This window comes from Palaemon carinicauda, chromosome 5 (assembly GCF_036898095.1).
Source record: "Palaemon carinicauda isolate YSFRI2023 chromosome 5, ASM3689809v2, whole genome shotgun sequence".
Taxonomy (NCBI): Eukaryota; Metazoa; Arthropoda; class Malacostraca; order Decapoda; family Palaemonidae; genus Palaemon; species Palaemon carinicauda.
This window is the reverse complement of record NC_090729.1, coordinates 135,636,359-135,659,563: the sequence shown is the minus strand read 5'-3', so window position 1 is coordinate 135,659,563 and position 23,205 is coordinate 135,636,359. Positions and strand designations below refer to the sequence as shown.

The 23,205-nt window shown below is 37.7% G+C and overlaps 1 protein-coding gene across 1 annotated transcript; it reads right to left on the bottom strand.

Annotated features, from left to right (window-relative positions):
- Positions 1 to 1,833: 1,833 nt before the first annotated feature.
- LOC137641497 (mitoguardin-like) lies at positions 1,834 to 22,496 on the bottom strand. The gene is made up of 7 exons (XM_068374116.1): positions 22,314 to 22,496; positions 21,604 to 21,729; positions 20,014 to 20,111; positions 18,268 to 18,436; positions 15,459 to 15,689; positions 11,420 to 11,590; positions 1,834 to 2,410 (listed from the first exon to the last, which is right to left on the bottom strand). The coding sequence occupies exons 1-7, from the start codon at positions 22,494 to 22,496 to the stop codon at positions 2,273 to 2,275; spliced, it is 1,116 nt and encodes a 371-aa protein (XP_068230217.1). The 3' UTR covers positions 1,834 to 2,272.
- Between the last annotated feature and the right edge of the window lie 709 nt (positions 22,497 to 23,205).

Genomic DNA, 23,205 nt, shown 5'->3' with positions numbered 1-23,205 from the left:
ACACTTTTACCCCTTTAACACAGACACTCACAGAGCTATACTGTTCTAGAAATGGACTGCATAATTTTAAAATTAGTTTCCTAACAATTTTACAAAAAGTATTGTCTCATCTTTGAACATTGTAAATGAAATCAGGGCAAATAAAAACCCTGATAACCTTTTGGTTCTTATTTTCATATCTAAAGTTCTAGAAGGATCACTGCCTGTGTCAAACAGAAAAGGTTAGTTCACATGGCAAAAACCCCTAAAAGAGTATGTCTCCAGCTGTAACAGCTAACAATGGGTTTATTAATTGACCTTTCTTCTGCCTTTGTAACTATTGTATAGGGCTATTAACATCAGGGTAACCAATGGAAAATTTCTTTTTAAGAAGTTGACTTCCCAAAAGATTGGTAATGAATGGTAATCTTTCCTACAATAATAATAATCAAACTGACATAAAAGCTTGACAAGCCGGGCATCAACAAGTCAACTTGTGAGATTTCGCTTACAAAACCCAACTGGAAGGATCACTGCACAACATTAAGAACTGAAAACTTTGTATCTCAAGGCTGTGATCAAATCTGTTCAAGTAGTACTGTATTGAGATATAGAGGTCTGGAAGATGGGTTATGTAAGATCATAAAACATGTGTCCCTCTTGATAAAAAAAAAGATCAACAGCCTTACCAGGCTTTAAAAGTGTACTCGTCTGGGTTGTTGGCCAGGCTAAAAATCTCAGAGCATGCCAAAAGAAGACATCATTCTAATGCAATAATTTGGAACTTTCACCTACAATGATCAGTAATAGTTTTGCCATGAACTTTAGGAGAAAAAGAATCTACCTCTCCTTAGCCTGACCTAGTATACCGAGGGTCTTTCAAAAGATTCACTCCACCTGTTATCAAGAAAGGCTATGGTGACAATGATGTTACCCATGATGAGAAAGAGCAACTAAGAATATTTTAAAAAGACTCTGAAATTTCCTCTTGGATGGGCAACCACTGTCTATATCTCCCCATATGAACCATGGATGGCTATTAATACTCACTGGTATTTTATGTCCAGGTGAGAGGTGTATCAAGTCCAACTTTTTATAAAACCTGACATTTTCTATCAATGCAAGGTCATCATCCTTGGGACATGCAACTGTCCAAAGAACCAGAGTGGTTACTGTATAAGCCATGAGATAATACCAAAAATTCATTAGTGCAAAGCATCTGAACAAAAAACAAGTGGTCCTTGAAAGTAATGTCATCACTGGAGAACCAGCTTGTTGTTAAGCCAAGCACTTAGTTCTCACACAGACAAAACATCTCTGGACCAAATGGTTGTGTTATAAGATGTCAATGGTTTAAAATTTTGTGTTATAAGATATCAACGGTTGAAAAGTTTGTTTTATAAGATGTATTGACATCTTATAAAACAAAATTTTGAAAATTTTTGCTATGAGATGTCGACTGTGGAAAATTTTTGTTATAAGATGTTGACTGTAGAACATTTTTGTTATAAAAAGTCGACGGTGGAAAATTTTTGTTATAAGATGTCAACATTAAAAACACTGTACCTGAAAAGGATGACAGAGATATACAAAATTAACTTGGATGGATCTTGGATATTCAACTTTGGACACTTTCATAACTCTGGACATCTACATAATTCTGCTCAGTTGTATGGAGGATATCAGATCTATTATACCTGTACCTAAAAATTGCAGTTTTTTTTCCCAAAAAATCCATATGCTGATCATTAAATAAAGTAAGACTACACTAAATGAAGTAATACAAGGGAGTAAATTAAATAACTTATTAATCATATATGCCAAGAGGTTGATCATTCGATTAGAGGTTACCAAGTGTAAAGCGAGTGCAATAATTAAGAAACATCAACAATAAAGCTATGCTTATTGCAATTGTATATCAACATTAATAAAGGTATCTTGAAATCTGGAACTAAATTCTTGCTCAGAGGGCTACAATAGTGATTATTTAGAGCTACCACTTGTACTCTTGGAAAAGCATACAAACTTTGGGTTAGATTTTAGAAGGAGCTCTTGTAGTACAGTACTTCAACAATCTCACTTTACCTTCCCGGTAAAATATTCCCACCATAATCCAGAAATTCCAAATTCAATGCCGATATCTTTTACTAACTGATTAGTCACTTTAATTATTGAGCAGTATACAGAACAAAACATACACAGTATTATTGTTCCTATATACAAAAGGGCTTTACAAATGTACATACATATATTTGGAATTCAAGAAGTACAAAATTATCTATAGGAAAGAATGCTATAAGGCTAATTTAGCAGCTATAGTTTGGAACCTCTCTTTAGTCAGGGTCATTACATCAGCAGACAACTCTTCCACTGTCGTGTACCTGACGTTTGTGAAACTAAATAAGTCTTGAATGAGGCCGACAATCTGGTCCTGTAACAAAGTTGTGTATGAGGGTTTGATGAAATAACAAGCACAAGTGACAAAAATATTCTTTCAAAATTGTACAAAAAGACAATTAAAATTTAATACTCTCCAAACCTGGTTGACTGGATATCACATAAGTAGCAAGAGTTGGCATTTTCATAAATGGATTTTGAGCGAAGCGAAAAATCTATTTTGGGTGAGATAGCTATGTCGTCCTGATGGAAGGTTCCTATAAGTAGCTTCCTAGGGTATATTTGACTACAGTGATATTCCCAGAGAATTTACCTTTAGGTCTCCAGAATTCTAACTCTGGCGCGAATATCCTTAAAATTTTTCCTTAGAATATCGCATAAATCAGGGGACGTATATCTTGATACGACACATAGCAATCTTCACCCGGAATAGCGTTTTCACTTGGAGGGGGAAAGTGGCCAATTTTGAAGGGGAGCCGATATCAAGGTTACCCTTCCTCCTTTACTACTTGAGTATCCAGATGGCGCTGTACGTTGCCGCCATGTTTATTCCTTGTAGCGTTGAGCAAGGTGCTACAGATATAGTAGTTTCGGGAGGGATCCTACCGAGACCTTTTCTATAGAAAAGGAGGGCGGGCTCATCAGGACGACATGGCTATCTCATCCAAAAATAGATTTTTCGCTTCGCTCAAAATCCGTTTTTTGGGCTCAGGCCATGTCGTCCTGACGGAAGGTTACCAGAGCATTATTAGAAAGTACTGAATCTGTGGATTTTCCAAATGTGCCTTAACCTCAGGACAATTTTTCCTTGGTCATCCAGACCATAGAGACATATGACATTACCGTTATATGTCATTACTGCTAATCATAAACCATGTTAAGTGCTTCCTTCCCCCTGCAGGGAAGAGTCATACTAGACTTAGGAAAGAGTCTCGAGGTTTGCATATACCATATGAACAAACATAGCATCCAGAGCATACAGGTCTTGCTGTATGCGTAGTCAGGTAAAGTTTGTACTCGTATAAGAACAAAGGTTTGCATATACCATATACGTAGAATAAAGGTATTAACTATATCTTGTTCATAAATACATATGCAGATTATTAAAGGAAAATAATACTCTAGCATATCTTTATTAAAATCAATTTTGGGGCGGAATGAGATGCAAATACCCATCAAGTATTTATTGGTAATAAATAACCAGCAAAATCAACATACATAACATAATGTTAACATAATGATAATAATTGCAATAAGAAACATGTTTTACAATCAAGACCAGAAAAGTTTTTTTCACCTGAAAGGGAAAAAATGTTAGGGCCACAAAACTGAAAATTTATTAAATTTTCTAATATGCATTTCTGCAATATTGATTGTCTCTTCACACTATGTAAGAACACACCCCACAAGTGTTGTTTCTTCACCTTTATAACTAGAACAGTCCATAGTGCCACCTTGGTGACACTTATCTTGAAGTATTGCACTGTGAAGTGTGAACACCTTCACCCGTACTTTGACAGTCCCAATCAATTCACTGTTCCTCGCAGCGCTAGACGACAGGTTTTAGGACACTACCTGCCGCCACCACAAATCGTTTCAACTCTTGCACTTGCTTCACGTAGTGTTTAAGAAACACTCTGGATGACTTCTATCCAGTATATGAGCGAAGACGCTCAAAGTCCATGTATTGGAAAAAATTCAATGACGAAGCAATTAATCTCGGATCATGACCTGCGGGTGTACTGTCAGGATCCGCTCTGCGAATGAAATAGGTGATCTTCACTCTTAGTTATTTTAGGGATAGGTTTGACCCCGAGGTTTCTCCTTTAAAGAGCTGTCCTAAGATAGATCTTTAGACATTCCACTGGACACAGTAAGACATCTTCCTTCAGAGGGCAGATTTTCCAGGGACCCCACCTTTTGGTAGGTAGCTCGTTCTTGGCGAGAAATGTTGGGCCAGGAAAGAGATTCAGTTCTCCTGCTTCTGTGAACTGAATATGGCCCTCATCTCTGGAAAGGGCCACTATTTCACTATAACTTTCTGGGTTAAGTCTTTCAGAGTGAAATCCTCATTGTTCACTGTTGAAGCAAAGTGTAGGACCTTATCCAAGGACCATGAAATGGGTTTCGGAGGTGCTGCAGGCCTAAGTCTAGCGCAAGCCTTAGGGATCTTGTTAAGATTTCGTTTGACAAGTCTACTTGGAAAGCGTATAGCAGAGGTCTATTCAAGGCTGATTTACACGTTATCGTATTGGCTGCTAAACCTTGTTCATGAAGGTGGATAAAGAAGGATAAACAGAAATCTGTTGAGATTTCTTTTGGTCTTTTTGCCTTGACGAAAGCAACCCAGTTCTTCCAAGATGACTCATATTGTCTTCTAGAAGACTTAGACTTATATTCTTCTAAGAAGTCTATACTGTCTCTCGAGATCCCAAACCTTTTCTTTACTGCTAAGGAGAGAAAATCATGAGATGAAGGTTTTGGGTTTTCTGTGATGAAGCGAAGACAGTCAACTTCTGTACTTGTTGAGTCAGTACTAGGTCTGGCAGAAGGACCAGCCTCAGCTTCAGTTCCAATACTAGAGGGAACCAAATGCTCTTTGGCCACTTGGGAGCCACTAGAGCTGCCGTTCCCTGAAAGGATCTCAGCTTGCTGGGGACCTTCATCAAGAGGTTGGTTGGAGGGAACAGGTAAATCCAGTTCCAGTCGAGGGACATGGCGTCCACCGCTTCCGCTAGAGGGTCTTCGTATGGGGCCACATAACGAGGTAGCTTCTTGTTGTCGCTCGTAGCGAAGAGGTTGATCTGCAGTTCTGGGACTTGATGTAAGATGAAGGAGAATGATCCTGCGTCTAGGGACCATACTGACTCTATCGGGGTTAGCCTGGATAGAGTGTCCGCTGTCACATTGCGGAACTCTTGAAGGTGAACTGCTGATAAATGCCATCTCTTCTTTTCCGCTAGGCGGAAGATGGCCAACATCACTTGGTTGATTTGGGGTGATCTCGAACCTTGACGATTCGAACATCTCACTATCACCTCACTGTCCAGAATCAGTCTTATGTGGACTGAATGGCGAGGGGACAGTTTCTTCAGCGTGAGAAAGACTGCCATGGCTTCCAAACTGCTGATGTGGAAGGTCTTGAGTAGAGAAGACCAAGTCCCTTGGACTTTTCGTTGGTGAGAGTGACCTCTCCATCCTTCCTTTGATGCGTCCGTATGAATGATGACTGAAGGTAGAGGTGGTTGCAAGGGCATGAATCTCTTCAAGTTCTTGGCCTTCGACCATGGCTTGAGAAGTGATCGTAGTCGAGTCTGTATCGGTCTTCTTAGATCTCTTCGAGCGTTTGATGCGTATCCTCTCCAGACTCCTGAGGCATCTTATAGCTGTGCTCTTAGCACTGGGTCTGTCACTGATTCAAACTGAAAAGAACCCAGTACTCTCTCCTGTTGGCGTCTTGATATCCTGTCGGATTTCATTAGTCTCTTGACAGATCCCGCTATCTCTCTCCTCTTCCCTAGGGGAATGGAGAGACAGTGTGACTTTTAAGTTCCAATGTATTCCTAGCCATTGAAACTCCTGAGCTGGAGATAATCGAGACTTCTTGACATTGATCTTGAATCCCAGATGTTCCAGGAACTGGATCACTTTCTTGGATGCTTGCATGCATTCTGTCTCGGATGCTGCCCACACCAGCCAGTCATCCAGGTAGGCTACTACCTGGACACCTTCTAGGCGTAGTTGTTGAACGACTGCATCTGCAAGCTTTGTAAAAATCCTTGGGGCTATATTTAGTCCGAAGGGCATGGCTCTCAAGACGTATTTCTTCTTCTGTAGCCTGAATCCTAGATAGGAGGAGAGTGGGCGGTTGATTGGAATATGCCAATAGGCTTCTGCCATGTCTATTAAGACTGTGTACGCCCTTTTTTGGCCGCAGGGTCCTTATGTGTTGAAGGGTTAACATCCTGGACTTGTTTTCTATGGACTTGTTGAGTGGCGACAAGTCCAGAATGACTATGAACTTGTCTGAGTCCTTCTTGGGAACACAAAACAGCCTTCCTTGGAATTTGATGGACTTTGCCCTCCTTATCACCTGTTTGCTCAAGAGTTCTCGGGTGTATTCTTCCAGGACGGGGGTGGAGTGTTGGAAGAATTGAGGAAATGATGGTGGAGCTGTCCTCCAGCTCCAACCTAGTCCATTCTTGATTAGGTTGTGGGCCCAAGGATCGAAGGTCCAGCGATCCTGAAATTTTTGGAGTCTTCCTCCTACCGGTAGCATCTCATTGCTTCAACTGTCCGGAGGACTTGCCTCCTTGACCGCGTCCTCCCTTACCCCATCTTCCTCTTGGAGGGTATCTAGAGGAACCCCTTTTCGACCCTCTACCTTTAGGGCGAAAGGTAGTGGTCTGCCTCTCATATGCAGGAGTAAATACTGGTGACTGGGCAACCAGATGCCGAGGCACCATCTGGTAGGTTGGCTGGGGTTGTGTCACCATCTGGGGCACTGCGGTCATTGGAACTGCGGGAAGTTGTTATTGCTGTTGTTGTCTGACAGGGCGAGAGGGCAACCTAGGTCTTTTTGTATTCCTCTTTGGTTGGGGACCCTCATCCGGGGAAGACTTCCTCTACGCCGACATGGCCCACTTCTGGAGAAGATTTCTATTCTCCATGGCAGCCTTGTCCACTATTTCTCTGACAACTTCACTCTGGAAGAGGTCTTTTCCCCGAATATTGGAGGCTACCAGCTTCCTAGGTTCGTGTTTCACTGCAGCCGAAGCAAACACGAACTCCCTACATGCATGTCTGGCCTTAACAAAGCCAAATAGGTCTTTGATCAGCGTAGCCAAATGTGATTTGCCCACGACCATGTACACGTCTGGGGATCTATTGTCGCTTACCATTGCTTCCAAGGTAATCTGGAGTGATAGAGATGCGTCAAGTTTCTCTTTTGTCTCTTGCTCTCTACGCTAGAGAAAATCAGACAGCTTAGGGAGGTTTTCGCTGAACTGCCGTCCAGCAATATCCGCCTCCAACTTCCCAACTGAGAAGGTAAGGTGGATTTTCTTCCAGTCCTTCTCGTCCGAGGGCAGGGCTATGGATAAGGGTCTACACTCCTTGAGTGTAGGGCAAGGTTTCACTGCATCCACTGCCTTAAACCCTTTTTCCGTAAAGGGAAAGGCTAGTTTAGATGGAGCAAGAAAAGAAGGGTGTTTTTTGCTAAGGGCTGGCACTTTTGAATTAGTGAAGCCCTTGTCTTTCAGACTACTTGCCAACAAAGCCTGAGCTTTTCCATGGTCAAGAACTATGACCTCTTTTGGTTCTGTCTCCTCCTTGGATACAGGTTCCGCCTTCAAGCAGACGAAGCAGTCTGGGCAAGACTTAAAGCTGGGCCAAAAGTCAACGCCCTCTATGAGGACAGCCCGCAGCTTTTCTGAGATGAAAATCTTCCCATTGGTAATTGGCATGTATTCTACATGCCTCCAAGGGTTCACATCAGAGCAAGAAGGAAGATGTTTCACGTTGAGTCTCTTCTGAGACCCACGGGACGCGGCAAGATGGTCAATCCTTCTCCTCAATTCAGCGTCCCTTTCTTCGTTCTGCTTACGAAGACTCTCCATCATAGACATGAGACTGGCCAAAGTTTTACTCATGTCATCCGATGGAGGAGCAGAAGACGTAGAGGGTACTGGTTCTGGGGCCGGAACCGACGGAACGGACTCTGATTAAATGTCATCCTCTTCAGTCTCGGGAGCCAGGGTAGACTCCTCTTCTAGACCTTCCGCTAGGTCTTTCTCGGTGTCCTCAGACACCTCCGACATCCTCTCATCTAGGTGGATGTCCTTCATCGCGTCAGAGACGTCCGTATCTACGGAAATCTGAACGCAAGGGATTTCAGGTTGAGGCTGTGGTATAACTGCATCCATAGTCGCCTTAGGGAACAGATAAGCACGCATCCGTTCATTCAGAAGGTAAGGCCCCGTGGCATTCTTCTGGAAGCCACGAACCCATCTGCGCAGCTTACTCCGTGCTGCACCCCTCGACTCCACTGTCTTGGGGTCATCAAAAGCCTCAGTAACCAAGGCCTTGCAAACATTGCAGTCCTGGGGGTCCCAGTACTTCAGAGGTCCCTTGGAGATGGAGCAGAGAGAGTGAGCCCTGCACTCTACATGGCCACAGAAGTCCTTGCCCCTCACGTTGCAAAAGACTCTCAGGCACTTGGAATGGTCCTTCTGTAAAGAGAGGAAAAAAAATGAGTATGCAGTAGTTCATCTCACCTGATAAACTATATAAATATTATTATTAATATTTTTGCATATTCATTGCATATAGCTTAGGACAGACAAGCTAGAAAAGAATTAGGAAAGACACATACCTGTAATTGTATTTCCTGTTCAGCCAATTGCTACGACCTCCCCCGAAATTAAAACCTAGAGTTTTCCTATTCAGGAAACTCAATGGAAGAATTCTAACCTGTAAGGATAGATAAGTGTAACTTAACACTGGCTTTCCAAAGGTTTTAATAATGAGGGTAAATTGTAACTGATCATCTATCAGTATGTGGAAAGAAATCTTTTCTTTCCATATATAACTGGTCTCAACAATAGACTGTGCATGGATACACAGGGTATGTTGGAAAATAACTACTGTATAATTTATACTATAGTTTTCTGTCTGCAGTATGATCTATACTGTAAATATACTGGCTACTGTATAATCATATACTGTAGTTTTAGCCGGCATGTTGCTGGCTAGGCTAGCACCTGGCAGCACAGTCCAGCCGGCGTCTTGCCGGCTGGGGTAGTGTCGGCGCACCGGTCCAGCCGGCAAGGCGTAGTGGCCAGCAGCATCAACCCGGCCGGCACCTGCTGGCTATGTTAGCCCAGCCGGCGAGACTGTCGGCGCACCGGTCCAGCCGGCAGAATAGTGGCTGGCAACTGCCGGCTAGGTTAGTACCCGGCGGCACTAGCCGATAGAGAGAGGGAAAGCAAGGAGTGAAGGGAACCTTTTTAAATGTGTATTAACAATAAATATGGGTATAAATACTCAGTCTTACTGCCTTCCTCCAGAAAGAGGGTTCAAATGGAAGGGGAGAATGTATCATTCAGGCTTCCACCCAAACACAACCATTGCCGATCTCTGCCGGCCACTAGTATGTGGATGGCAGTCCAAGAGAGGACTGAAGAACACTCTACAGAATAAGGGTCTCCTGCCGGCAGGTAAGGCGGAAATAAAACAGATGTTGGCATATCATCAACACATGGTTGATTTCATCGACAAGCATCACCCACAGAAACTTCAGGTTTGCCGTGTTGTTGCGCAGTTCGATGATGTTTGCTTAACTCATTTCAGAAAAATCCTCAAAAGCCGTACCAAGCAACTTTCACTCGATAGTTTCTTTAAAAAATCTCTACTAAAATGGTCTAGTGATCATGATGAAAAGAAAGAAAGTGAAGCAAAGAAAAGGAAGACTGAATCGAGTGAAAATGATGAAAATTAAAAATAAGAAAACAAAAAAAAATGTAAAGAAAAAATATGAAATTATAAAAATGAAAAAAAAAAAAATAAGCTAAGTTGAGTTAAAGTTCACGTAGTGTAAGTTAGTGTAAGTTATCGTACACGTTATCGTACAAAGTCGCCGTCCCTACCTCCTCGCTGATCTTCTATCTCCTCCTGCATAGCAGTCCCTACACCTGCGCTGGCCTTTCGCTAAGGTAAAGTGTTACATAAAAACCCCTTTTTTATTTATTATTTCTTTATTATTATTCTTTTTTTTAGATATTTATGTATTATCATATTGTATTAATGTTATGTGTAACTATGTGTAGCCAATTATTAAGGAGTTATTATGGGTTTTTAGGCTGAGGAACGAATTAAACAAATTACCGTGTATTCTTATGGGAATATTTACTCCAACATACGATCGTTTTAACATACGAAGCAGTTTCTGGAACGAATTAAGATCGTATGTAGAGGTATCACTGTATATGCAATCAATGTATCTTACATGTATAAATTGCCTAAATAGCTTCATTTAATTGTTATTACGCTAGGAATGTCTATTATACCATGCATGAAAGTAAACTAAAACGCATAGGCTAGGAAGCCTAGCCCAAGCAAGGTTCGGTTACCTAAATCGCCGAAACTATCAAGAATACCATCGGCATAATATAAATAATTTCCTAGCAATGAAGACTAAATAGCTCGAATTATTCATGCTATAAACACCGGGAAAGTCGTTCAGGCTAACTAAATGACTCATGCGAAATGAACGACAGCGCCCATGACGCCTCCGGTTAAGGCAAAGCTCTTTCACTTAAATCAACCTAATTTCACTGTGAGGCAGGAGCTAAAATTTATACAATGTAAAGATCAAATATTTTACTTTCCAGAGGCAGAAGAGGCTGCAGATTGCATGATAAATCCAAAAAGTAAAGGGTAAACGAGAGAGCAACAGGGAAAATCACCGAGCTATAGCGCTACACTTATAGGAATAAACATGGCGGCGACGTACAGCGCCATCTGGATGCTCAAGTAGTAAAGGAGGAAGGATAACCTTGATATTGACTCCCCTTCAAAATTGGCCACTTTCCCCCTCGAAGTGAAAACGCTATTCGGGGTGAACATTGCTATGTGTCGTATCAAGATTTACTGTACGTCCCCTGATTTATGCGATATCCTTAGGAAAAATTTTAAGGATATTCTCGCCAGGAGTTAGAATTCTGGAGACCTAAAGGTAAATTCTCTGGGAATATCACTGTAGTCAAATATACCGTAGGAAGCTACTTATAGGAACCTTCCATTAGGACGACATGGCCTGAGCCCAAAAAATATAGTAACGTTTGTGCAAGTTCTTTATAGTAAATAAAAATTTACTGATATGTAGCTGATAAGCCTTGAAAGTACATGACAAGATGCTCTAATATCATTTGGAGACTATTCATACACTGGAGTGCATTACCATGTTTCAGTAATAAAAATTGAAATCTATTTCTTATTAAATAAGAAAACTTTAGTATACAAATAATGAAAACTTGTTCCTTACCTTAAAGTAAATGCAAAGTTCCTTGAAATTTTCATCGGGTCCTAGAAATCCCCATGCCAGCACAGGAGACAAATGCTCAGATACATCATAAAAATGAGCGATGAAACCATCTTGATATTTCAGCATTCGTCTTTTAGCTCGGAGGACACTCCACACTGCCGTTGACAAAGCCTGGGGATCATGGGAAAGAGATAAAATGCAATACTGGACTGTAATGAGCAGATACATGAGAACCATTATACAATGGGAAGAGATAAGAGTGAAAATGTCCCAAATTTCTTATTCATTTCCGTATTTCTTTAAGCAAGAATAAAATAAAATTATTTGTTCTTTAATATACTGACATTGCAAGTGAAAGCCATGGAAGAAAAGAATTTGAATAAAAACATTAAGGTACTTGTATAGTCATTCAAATGTACTTGAAGTTTGAAAAAAAAATCTGATCAGGATTTGAAATTTACCAATAGGTAAATTCTGAGATTGAAAAGTCAGTTTTCTACTTAAATTGGAAATTGAATTAATAACAGGTTTATCTTCTGGTTGCTTAAAAGTGTGCCCTTATATATAATTTTCTAATATCAATTACGGCTTTGCAATGGTTCTTCTTTAAAACCTTATTAGTCCCACCGTATAGTAGGGTCAGCCGTTATGGTCAATTTTTCATCCATTTCTATTCCTTGCATTTTCTTCCCCAAGTCTTACCTTACCACATCCTTCCATCTGATCAACTGACACCCTGCAATCAATAACTGTCGGATTCTTAGGTCTCATGGTTGGTTCCAACTCCTCTCTTCTTATCACCAGGCCATACCATCTCAGACGAGATTCCCTAGCCTTTTTTTTTACTGTACATTATATATACTACAAATCTTATATCTTGACTCTCCCTTCCAGTAGTGATAGTCAAGCAATCCATGCCAATATTCCCATCTCAGGCTTTTCCAACAGTTCCCTATCTCTCTGATGTTTGCTATTGGCCCTTCTACTGGAGGATCATTTTCTAGTCCTATTTCATTCTCAGTATTTGATAGTTGTGAAAAACGGTCTGTCCATCTTCTCTTGACACCCTCTCCCTCAATTTAGTTATTTCTATTTTCATCTTTAATAATTCCTACTCCTTCTATACTGCGCCAGTCTTTTATTTTCACTTCTGCAATTCTGTAATTATCCTTTCTCTCTCTGGTGTTCCTATCATCTCATACCACTCTCTCCTGGCTTCTCATTTTGCAATTGATACCACTCTCTTTGTTTCCCTCTTTGGCCGCCTATATTTCTCTTGTTTCGTAGTTATTACCTCATTCACACCCTCCTGTGGCGATACTCTTTTCCTTCATGGCTGTTTGAACTTCTAGGTTCCTTTTCTTGTTGCTGCTTTTTACCACTTAGTCCTCCGACGCACCTCTGTTACTGCTGGTACCACAATCTCTTTCCTAACACCCCCATCTCTCCAGGCAATTCTGACTTTCCATTTACACATCTCCTCTCGGCCTCTTTCCAATTTACATTTGAAGTGTCTTGCCTTCTCCAATTTAGCTTAAGGTTTGATTCAACTATTTCTAGCTGGATTTATAGTTGGATATTTTTTCCTACTTTGTGCCTTCAATTTAAAATCCACCTACCACTTAATGTTGATCAATAGATCTATATAGAATATCACTGTTTTGGCATATTGGTACAGTTGGCTTCATTAATTCCGGTACACTTTATGGGAATCTTAGATGTCTGATATCAGAACATTGCAGTAGGTAACGCTGTTTAAGAAAAGAGAAACTGTCAGCAACGCTGCCTGTAAAACAAAGTTGCTGAGGTTGAAAACACAAGATCAAAAGCATTTTTAATTATTTTGCGAATTGAGGTAATGAGAAATATCGCTGTTTGCTTAACAGCATTTCTTAAAAATGATATATACCCCTTTAGTCTCGTGCTTACGAGCTCGGCGACTACTTTTTTTTATCAGTCGTGCCAAGTTTCTCTTTGGTTAACCTTAACGTTACTTGCTACAATAGGCAGATATCAGACGTCTCCTAAACTTCGCGTAAAGTGTATCGGAACTTATGAAGCCAACTGTACCATCAAAGTAGACTAAAACTATCTTCTTTAAAAAAGTAACTAGTTGAAGATAAAATTTAGTGCATAACACCATTCTTAAACTAGCAAATCAAGCGAGCTTATGTATTTGCAATTTTTTTTTTATCTCAAATAAAAATAATAGCAAATTTTTTTTTATTCACCAGTCACTGTAATTAATTACAAGAAATAAAACAAATAAAGATAAGCTTTTCAGTTACACTGATATAACTATATGAATGAATTATTAAACAAAACTCATAAAAGGGATACTAAAATTAAGTAAATTTCCATTAAAATACCAGTCAAATTCGTGAACATTTTCAAATCTTTGTGCAAATGAAATTATCCAACACGTGAATAGAGTTTTTCAATAGATGATCAAAAATTTTTCAATAGACGATCAAAATTTTTACTAAACATTTCTGAGGTCAATATTATTTAGGATTCATGGTAAGCACCTCTTCTGGGAGAGGGATATTCCAAAACCAAACAATTGCCCTCTAGTTTTGGGTAGTGCCATAGCCTCTGTACCATGTCCTTGAATCCTTCCATTGTCCTGGATTAGAGTTCTCTTACTTGGGGGTACACTAGGGCACGCTGTTCTAGCTCATTTCTCTTCCTCTTGTTTTTGAAGTTTTTGTAGTTTATATGCGAAGGATCTAATATAATGTTGTTACTATTCTTGAAATATTTTATTGTGATTGATAATTTTTCTCTTGCAGTTTGTTTATTTCCTAGTTTCCTTTCCTGACTGAGCTATTTTTCCTTGTTGGAGCTCTTGGGTTTAAAGCATCTTGCTTTTCCAACTAGGGTTGAGGCTTAGCTTGTAATAAAAATAAATAATAAATAATGAATAATAAATAATAATAAATGATAATAACAACAACAACAACAACAACACTAATAATAATAATAATAATAATAGTAATAATAATAATACACTTCTGTGAAAGGACTTTTCAATATGCACCCTCGACGAACAAAGCTTTTTCTTTTTTAAATATATATATATTGTAAACCTATTTTTATGGATTCTGGTCCAACTTTAATTAACAATGACCCATACGACAAAAAGTCTAAAACTCCATGAATTTATTTCAATATATCCTTCTATTTAGAGAAAAATTATAAAGCCAAGTGGCTGAATTATGCTTATTTTTTGTGAAACTACCGAATACCACATTTCACTGGAAAGAGGGACATTGATACTGACCTATAAAAAGCTTCAACACTCTTTGAATTTATTTAAATACGAACAATCATTAATAGGAACCCTTTATTGAGTCTCAGAAGAGAATATCAAATTCCAGTATAGTAATGGCTTAATCACACACATTTCTTCAAAGTGGATTTTTGAGCGATAGCCCACGATCGAACGCGAATCAAGAAATAAGGGCACTGCGCTACTTAAATATGAGGCCTACTGACACATCAATAGCTCACAGATATAATATGAATTTGATTCAGTGGATTAAGGCTTATGCAAGAAAGGACACATTAGTCCCAAATCTTAAACTGATTACTGGAACCGAGCTGTAAAATATTACGCATAAATATTTAAATAGATATGCACTCACGTGCACACTCACAAGCATATTCAGTCCCCTCCATTTTGTGAATACAACCCGTTGATTTCACCACGGTATGACTACTCTTTCTCCTTCTCAACGTGACGGGACATACATGCATACATATATATATATATATATATATATATATATGTATATATATATATATATATATATTATATATATATATATATATATATATATATATATATTATATATGTATATATATATACATATATAAATATATATATATATATATATATATATATATATATATATATATATATACACACATATATACTGTATATCAGCAATGGCTAGTGTAACAAAAACTGGCCAAACCCCAGACATGAATAAGGACATGTCTGAGGCCTTTGCCCTGCAGTTGACTAGAGACTTACAGACTCTTTGAATCCATTAGACAGCCACCGATTCTGGACAACAGCCGTGACGGAGGACGGCGGGTTTTCGAGGTCGTCAAAGGCGTCCATCAAGATGAAGTCGAGGACAACGTCGTAGAAGGTCATGGCTTTCACGCCTCGGCTCTGGAGCTCCGCCTCCACCTGAGTCCAGTCACAATCGGCCAGGAATTCCAGCATGTCATCGTAGGCTTGCAGGACGTCTTTTGGATCCTGCGGAGTTAAATATTTTATTTGGAATACAGAATGAATTCAAAGGCAAACAATAAAAATTATCCAGCTTTAATTTAAAACGTAAAATAAAGCATATGAAATAAACTTACAACAACATTCTATTTCTTAGAGGTTCTACGATTATATCCACCAATATTTTTCCTTAATTAAAACCAATACAATGTGGAAATTTAATAGAAACCTCGAAGATATTTTCAGTCACTATAAAATTTTGAAACTGGTACAATCTTCTTGTCTGTATATATATATATATATATATATATATATATATATATATATATATATATTTATATATATACATATATATACATATATATATATATATATATATATATATATATATATATACATATATATATATATATATATATATATATATGTATATATATATTTATGTACATATAATATATATATATATATATATATATATATATATATGTATATATATATATATATATGTGTGTGTGTGTGTATGTGTATTCTATAGTTCTACATAAAGAAAAAATCTAGTCTGGTTACCACTTGCACTTAGTTAAAGTACGAATGCAACAGCGACTGCTGTCTTGTTTTTCATGGAAGCCACCCCTAACCAGGGAACATGGCTTCGTGGCAAGGATATGATACAAGTGGTTTTAAACGGGGAATGATCTATGTAAAGAACCTATAAAAAAATATCAATACTTTCTTTTTAAAATATTCTAAACTTATTTGAAAGTATTAATAAATGTTATCGGCCAAACATTTATAGAATTTTCGCTTCAAAGTAATATATTTTATATGAAAAATAACAATTCATGTGAAGCCACTCTTCCCCTCAACAAACTAACAACTAAGATGAGCATCGAGTTCGCTGATCACAAGTTCTCCTTGAAAAATACTTCAAATTTTCATGAGCTTAATATCTGATCGCCGCCAACTCCCTCAGTCAGGACTCACATTAACAACTTATAACAGGAGAGTTGTCACAGTTTCTGAACCGGATCACAAAATGGTAAATATTCTCTATCTCTCTTTTTTGTTCTCTCTCTCTCTCTCTCTCTCTCTCTCTCTCTCTCTCTCTCTCTCTCTCTCTCTCTCTCTCTCTCTCGACATACACTCAAATATGAATACATATATGTATATATACATACATTATCATCATCATCTCCTCCAACGCCTATTGACACAGTGCTTCAGTTAGATTTCGCCAGTCGTCTCTTTCCTCCTATATACATACATATACATTATATATATTCAATTATATATTTTAATACCTTAATGTCTGGGTTCTCAATTATACCTCGAGATCAGAGACCCAAGGGGGAACAACTCAAAGACAATAGCCTCTCTTCGTGGCTAAATGGTATTGTCACTGTCATGCCAGCTTCCTGAACCGGGTTCGATTCCATGACCGACTAGAAGCTATTGTCTTTGAGTGGTTCCCCCTGGGTCTTTAATCCCGAGGTATAAGAGAGCACCCAGATATTAAGGTAATAAAATATATGACTTATCTGTATACGAAAAACACGTCTAGATGTGCAAAATTTATCACACAGTATATATGTATCAACAGAAGCCTTCATTTCCTTAAAATAGGGAGGAGTCAGAAGTGTTCACCCTTTAGGGGGTTGATGATGTTAGCCATACCACCTTTATCTAGAACAGACTCCAGAAGATGCTGGAGCCCATTTGCAGGGTTGTGGTGGCCGATGTGATAACGTCCCCGACTGGTGAACGCCAGACTAAGGTTCGAGTCCCGCTCAAATTTGTTAGTTTCTTTGATCGCTGCAACCTCACCATCCTTGTGAGCTAAGGATGTGGGGTTTGGCGGAGCCTATAGGTCTATCTGCTGAGTCATCAGCAGCCATTGCTTGGCCCTCCTGGGTCCTAGCGTGGGTGGAGAGGGGGCTTGGGCGCTGATCATATGTATAGATGGTCAATCTATAGGGCATTGTTCTGCTTGATAGGACAATATCACTGTCCCTTGCTTCTGCCATTCATGAGCGGCCTTTAAACCTTCGGGAACTCCATCTTTTTGTTATTGTTTTCTCTTTCGTTCTTTCTATAACGTGGATCAAAACCGGCAAAAGATGAGATAAAAGATTCGTCTCCTGAAATAGACAAGGCCATGGACCACTGAATTTTTTTGGAAGGAGGAAATATAGGTTGAAAAGGAACTTAATGAACATAAAGAAGACAAAATGAAATTGTGTGAATTGGAATATTCTTGACCGATTCACCAAACGTTAAACTGCGCACTAGAAGAGATGGAAGACCCAGACCTACATTGCTGAGGACTACGAGGCGTTAAGTGTGAGGTGATCAATGGAGAAGTATTGATTTAAAAGCTCAAGATGGAGACGACTGGTGAATCTAATCGAGGCCCTTTGCGTCGATAGGCGTAGGAGATGATGATGATGGCTATTTTATAACAAATAATGCTTAAACAGTAGGTTTAATTCTAAATACAGCCAAGGTAAAGGAAGAACCTCTACTGCTACTATTAGTAGTGCCACCTTTGAAAAAAAAAAAAAAAAAAAAAAAAAAAAAAAAAAAAAAAAAAAAAAAAAAAAATTACCTTCGCAGCCCGAACTAGCAAGTCAGCAATAATCTGTCTGCCATAAGTAGCGAAGAACTCCTTCGTCTCATCTTGTGTGAAGAGCAATTGGCAGGCGAGACGTATACAGTGGACTTTGCAGATGTATTCCACGTCACTGCTGCATTTGACCCTCTCGGTTCGCACGTCCCTGTGTGAGAAAAATATTTTGCTAGAAATATGTCTGGATAGGAAAGTGTTATAGAATTTTTCACAGAGAAATTAACTAAATTTCTTCATGAGAAATTACTTAATAAATATATATCTTAGACTTTTTAATTAGACCATCTCCATGTATGACTAATTTTAATGTGAGAAATGGCCTAGTAAATATATATCATAGACTCTTTAATTAGACCAACTCCATGTATGACTTTTTTTTTGTGAGAAATGACCTAGTAAATATTTATCTTAGACTTTTTAATTAGACCATCTCCATGTATGTCTATTTTTTTTTGTGAGAAATGACCTAGTAAATATTTATCTTAGACTTTTTAATTAGACCATCTTCATGTGAGCGAAGAGATCATGAGAGAGGCAGAGAATTAGATGGCAAGATAAGGTGAAGGATGATATGGAGAGAAGAGGTTCGGTGAAAGAGGATGCCTTTGATCAAAGGGATTGGAGAGGGCGCATCGGGCAACCGACCCCTTAACGTAAGGATAACGGTGGGAAAGACAAGAAGGATCTCCATGTGAGACAATGTTTTTTCGAAATATTTATGAGTTGAGTGTTTTTCTTATGCGTCCACTCATGTACGGAAAAATTTCTCGTAAACAATACGTGAGTGAAAAAACGTCTCATAAGAGATCTGATCCTGAATATATTTCTCGCACGGGCGTCTGTGAGGATATATTTTATCAAAATGTGTTTATCTTTGGGTCAACGAAATTATAATTTTGTTTTGAAAAGAAATTCTTTTTTTTTTGTTAGGAGTTAGTTGAAATGAGGTACGATTTACACGTCTTCTGAATTATTATTATTATTATTATTATTATTATTATTATTACCAGCTAAGCTACAAACCTAATTGGAAAAGCAGGATGCTAAAAGCACAAGGGCTCCACCAGGAAAAAAATAGCCCAGCGAGGAAAGGAAATAAATAAACGATATGAGACATAATGAACAATTGAAATAAAATATTTAAAAAACAGTAACAACATTAAAACAGATATTTCATATATAAACTATAAAATAATCATGTGAGCCTGTTTAACAAAAAAACATTTGCTGGAAGTTTGAACTTTTGAACATCTACCGATTCAACTACCCGATTAGGAAGATCATTCCGGGTATGCAAATTATTAAAAGCAGGATTTCTCAGACTCACTGATACAATTGGTCATAAAATTCTTATTTAATATTGAGAGAACTAGCAGAAAGAAAAGGGGAAAGGTTTTAGAGTTATTACAAATTAGAATCCTAGATTTCTTTGCCACAGTGAACAAAATATCAAAGTAAATCTTGACGGATATTCCAAGTCAGGTTTACAATATACATGGAATAATCATTTTTCATAAAAAAAAACAAAACAAAAAAAAGTTGAATTATTCAACTGAAAGATTCAGATGTTGTGATACATTTTTTAAAATATTCTCATTGATAATCGACTCACTATTGATACCAAATAGAAAATGGAAAATGTATAGTTTTATATGATGCCCCCTCCCCCACTCTCTCTCTCTCTCTCTCTCTCTCTCTCTCTCTCTCTCTCTCTCTCTCTCTCACCTGTAAGGGATTCCACCATCTTCATGCTGCTTCAGAGCCGCGAAATAAAGCGGATACTGAGCTTCGTCGTATTCCTCAAAGTCACGAAGATCAGCAATCTGAAAAAAATGACACATTTCAATTGTTAGCGGTTCCAATCCCCTCCACCAGAGGGAGAGTTTGGTTTGACATCTAATTCTATTACAGGCAATATTGCTTGTGACACTAAATCATTCTAATAATATCATTAGATGAAGGATAAGGAACAAGATTCAAATCTGAAGGGACACTCAGTAAAGCGCTGACCTCCGGAGCGGGAGCTTATTTCTCGACCTTTTGCTTGACCTTTGACCTTGATTTTCCTAAATTTAATCATTCCCTGCTTTTTACATAATAGCTAATCTCTGCAAGTTTCATTACTCTACGATTAAAATTGTGGTTAGGAGGTTGTTAACAAACAAACACACACACACACACACACACACACGCAAACAAGGGGTAAAGCATAACCTCCTACCAACTTCCATCGAAAAAATGTGATATATGAAAACTATCATTTTCCATTCCTTTAAAAAGATAAAAAAAAACTATTTTAAAATTAAGAAAAAGTAGATACATACGTCAAATTTTGGTTTATAGAAAACAAATTTCAGAAACAACAAAACTGGAACTATATAATTCGCCATAAAACTATCCTTTATTCTTATCTATTTCTTTAATCAGATATAAAAAAAAAAATAATTTCAAATATTCATAATCAGATACACAAGTCAAATTTTGGTTTATATTTTTTCTTTTTCCACAAAAACAAAACTGAAAGTATATCATTTGGCATAAAACTATCCTTAATTCTTTTACATTTCTTTAATCGGATAAAAAAAAAAATATTTTAAAATGTGCACAAGCAAATTCACAAGTCAAAGTTTAGTTCATAGGATTTTTTTTTTCCGAAAAAATTATATTCTTTCACAAAAAAAACTATCCTTAATTCTTTTCCATTTCTTTAATCAGATAAAAAAATAATAAAAAAAAATCACAAGTCAAATTTTGGTTTATAGAAAATATTTTTCAGAAAAACAAAAACAAAACTGGAACTACGTAATTTGGCATAAAACTACCCTTAATTCTTTTCCATTTCTTTAATCAGATAAAAAAATAATTTTAAAAAATCACAAGGAGATACACAAGTCAAATTTTGGTTTATAGAAAATATTTTTCAACAAAATAAAAACTGCAACTATATTCTTTGACATAAAACTATCTTAATTTCGTTTCCATTTCTTTCAACAGATAAAAAACTACATAAAAATACGTACAAGCAGATACGAAAACTAAATTTTGGTCTCTAAAAAAGATATACACCAGTAAACAAACTTGAATTCTGTTATAGAGAAAACACATTTCAGAAAAAAAACAAAACTGAAACTACATTCTTTGATTTGAACATAAAACATAAAACGTAAAAAACCAATTGAACTGTGTTCTTTCAAAATAGTAAACACGCCAGTGAAATTCCATTAAACGAAAAATATGAATTAGAAAAAGAAAATAAATCGAAACTACTTTTTTGCTGTAAACCAGAACTCCAACAGAAAGATCCTCTTCACTTACGTCACCGGAGGCCGAGACGAAGGACTCGTAGGAGGACGCCGAAGTGAGAGTGCGTCTTTCGTAAGCTTCCCCTTGGATGTCCGAAGGGACGGGCGTCACACTCGAGGATCGGAACAACACCGAATGCTGTGAATGCAGATATGGACGATTATAAAGATAAAATTATCAATGATAATGAGTAATTTAGTGGTATTGTTATTGTTACTTCTAGTTTTACAATAAAATAATTGTTAGATGCATCAAGATTCTAGTAGGGTTTTCTGAATATATATACATATATATACACAAAGCGCGCATATATATATATATATATATATATATATATATATATATATATATATATATATATATATATATATATATATACACACACCTATATATATATATATATATATATATATATATATATATATATATACTGTATATATATATATATATATATATATATATATATATATATATATATATATATATATATATATATATACATATGTAAAATTCACGAACATATGAATCATTAACAACTTATTGATATATTCAACACTCATAAATTTTCAATTCAAATCAATCCAGATAATTTAGACTCCTTTAAGTCAATAGCTATAAAAACAGAAAAACTATTTGCCTTAATGAATAGATAACACAAAAACAAAAGAATAAAAAAAAAATAAAATCTAATTAATCATCAAGGAATAAATTCTAGAAATTACCTGATGCAGGAAAAGGTGTTCGCACTGATCCTGAAGGCTGTAGGCGTCATCTATGACCCTCTGCAGGAGAGCAGTGAATTCCGCCTCTTCCTGCGACGTTAGGGCGACGCCCCCTGTCACCCCTGCGGTGTAGGCCGCGAGGGCGTCCTCCCAGTATCCCAAGGCCGTCTCCAGGGCTTCCATACCTGGGGAGGGGGGAGAGATGACGTAATTAACAAATGTGGTAAAGGTGGAGGAATGAATGAAACTGTGAAGAAATGGTTAATTTTTTATATCATACTAAATTTACTGTACGCCACCCGTCAAAAATTACGGTACCTCAGCCACACGTTGAGATACTACCGCTAGAGAGTTGTGGGGTCCTTTGACTGGCCAGACAGTACTACATTGGATCCTTCTCTCTGGTTAAGGTTCATTTTCTATTTGCTCACACATACACCGAATAGTCTGGCCTATTCTTTACAGATTCTCCTATGTCCTCATACACCTGACAACACTGTGATTATCAAACAATTCTTCTTCACCCAGGGGGTTAACTAGTGCACTGTAATTGTTCAGTGGCTACTTTCCTCTTGGTAAGGGTAGAAGAGACTCTTTAGCTATGGTAAGCAGCTCTTCTAGGAGAAGGACACTCCAAAATCAAACCATAGTTCTCTAGTCTTGGGAAGTGCCATAGCCTCTGTACCATGGTCTTCTACTGGCTTGGGTTAGAGTTTTCTTGCTTGAGGGTACACTCGGGCACACTATTCTATATTATTTCTCTTCCTTTTGTTTTGTAAAGTTTTTATAGTTTATAAAGGAAATGTTTACTTTAATGTTATTACTGTTCTTAAAACATTTTATTTTCCTGTTTCCTTTCCTAACTGGACTATTTTCCCTGTTGGGGACCCTA

Excerpts from the sequence above, each read along its gene's own strand:
- LOC137641497 (XM_068374116.1), bottom strand. The coding sequence starts at position 22,496 with ATGGAAGCCCTGGAGACGGCCTTGGGATACTGGGAGGACGCCCTCGCG. Across the intron at positions 20,112-21,603 it reads TCGTCTCGGCCTCCGGTGAC|ATTGCTGATCTTCGTGACTT; the intron begins GTAAGTGAAGAG and ends CATTTTTTTCAG. Across the intron at positions 18,437-20,013 it reads GATGGTGGAATCCCTTACAG|GGACGTGCGAACCGAGAGGG; the intron begins GTGAGAGAGAGA and ends TTTCTCACACAG.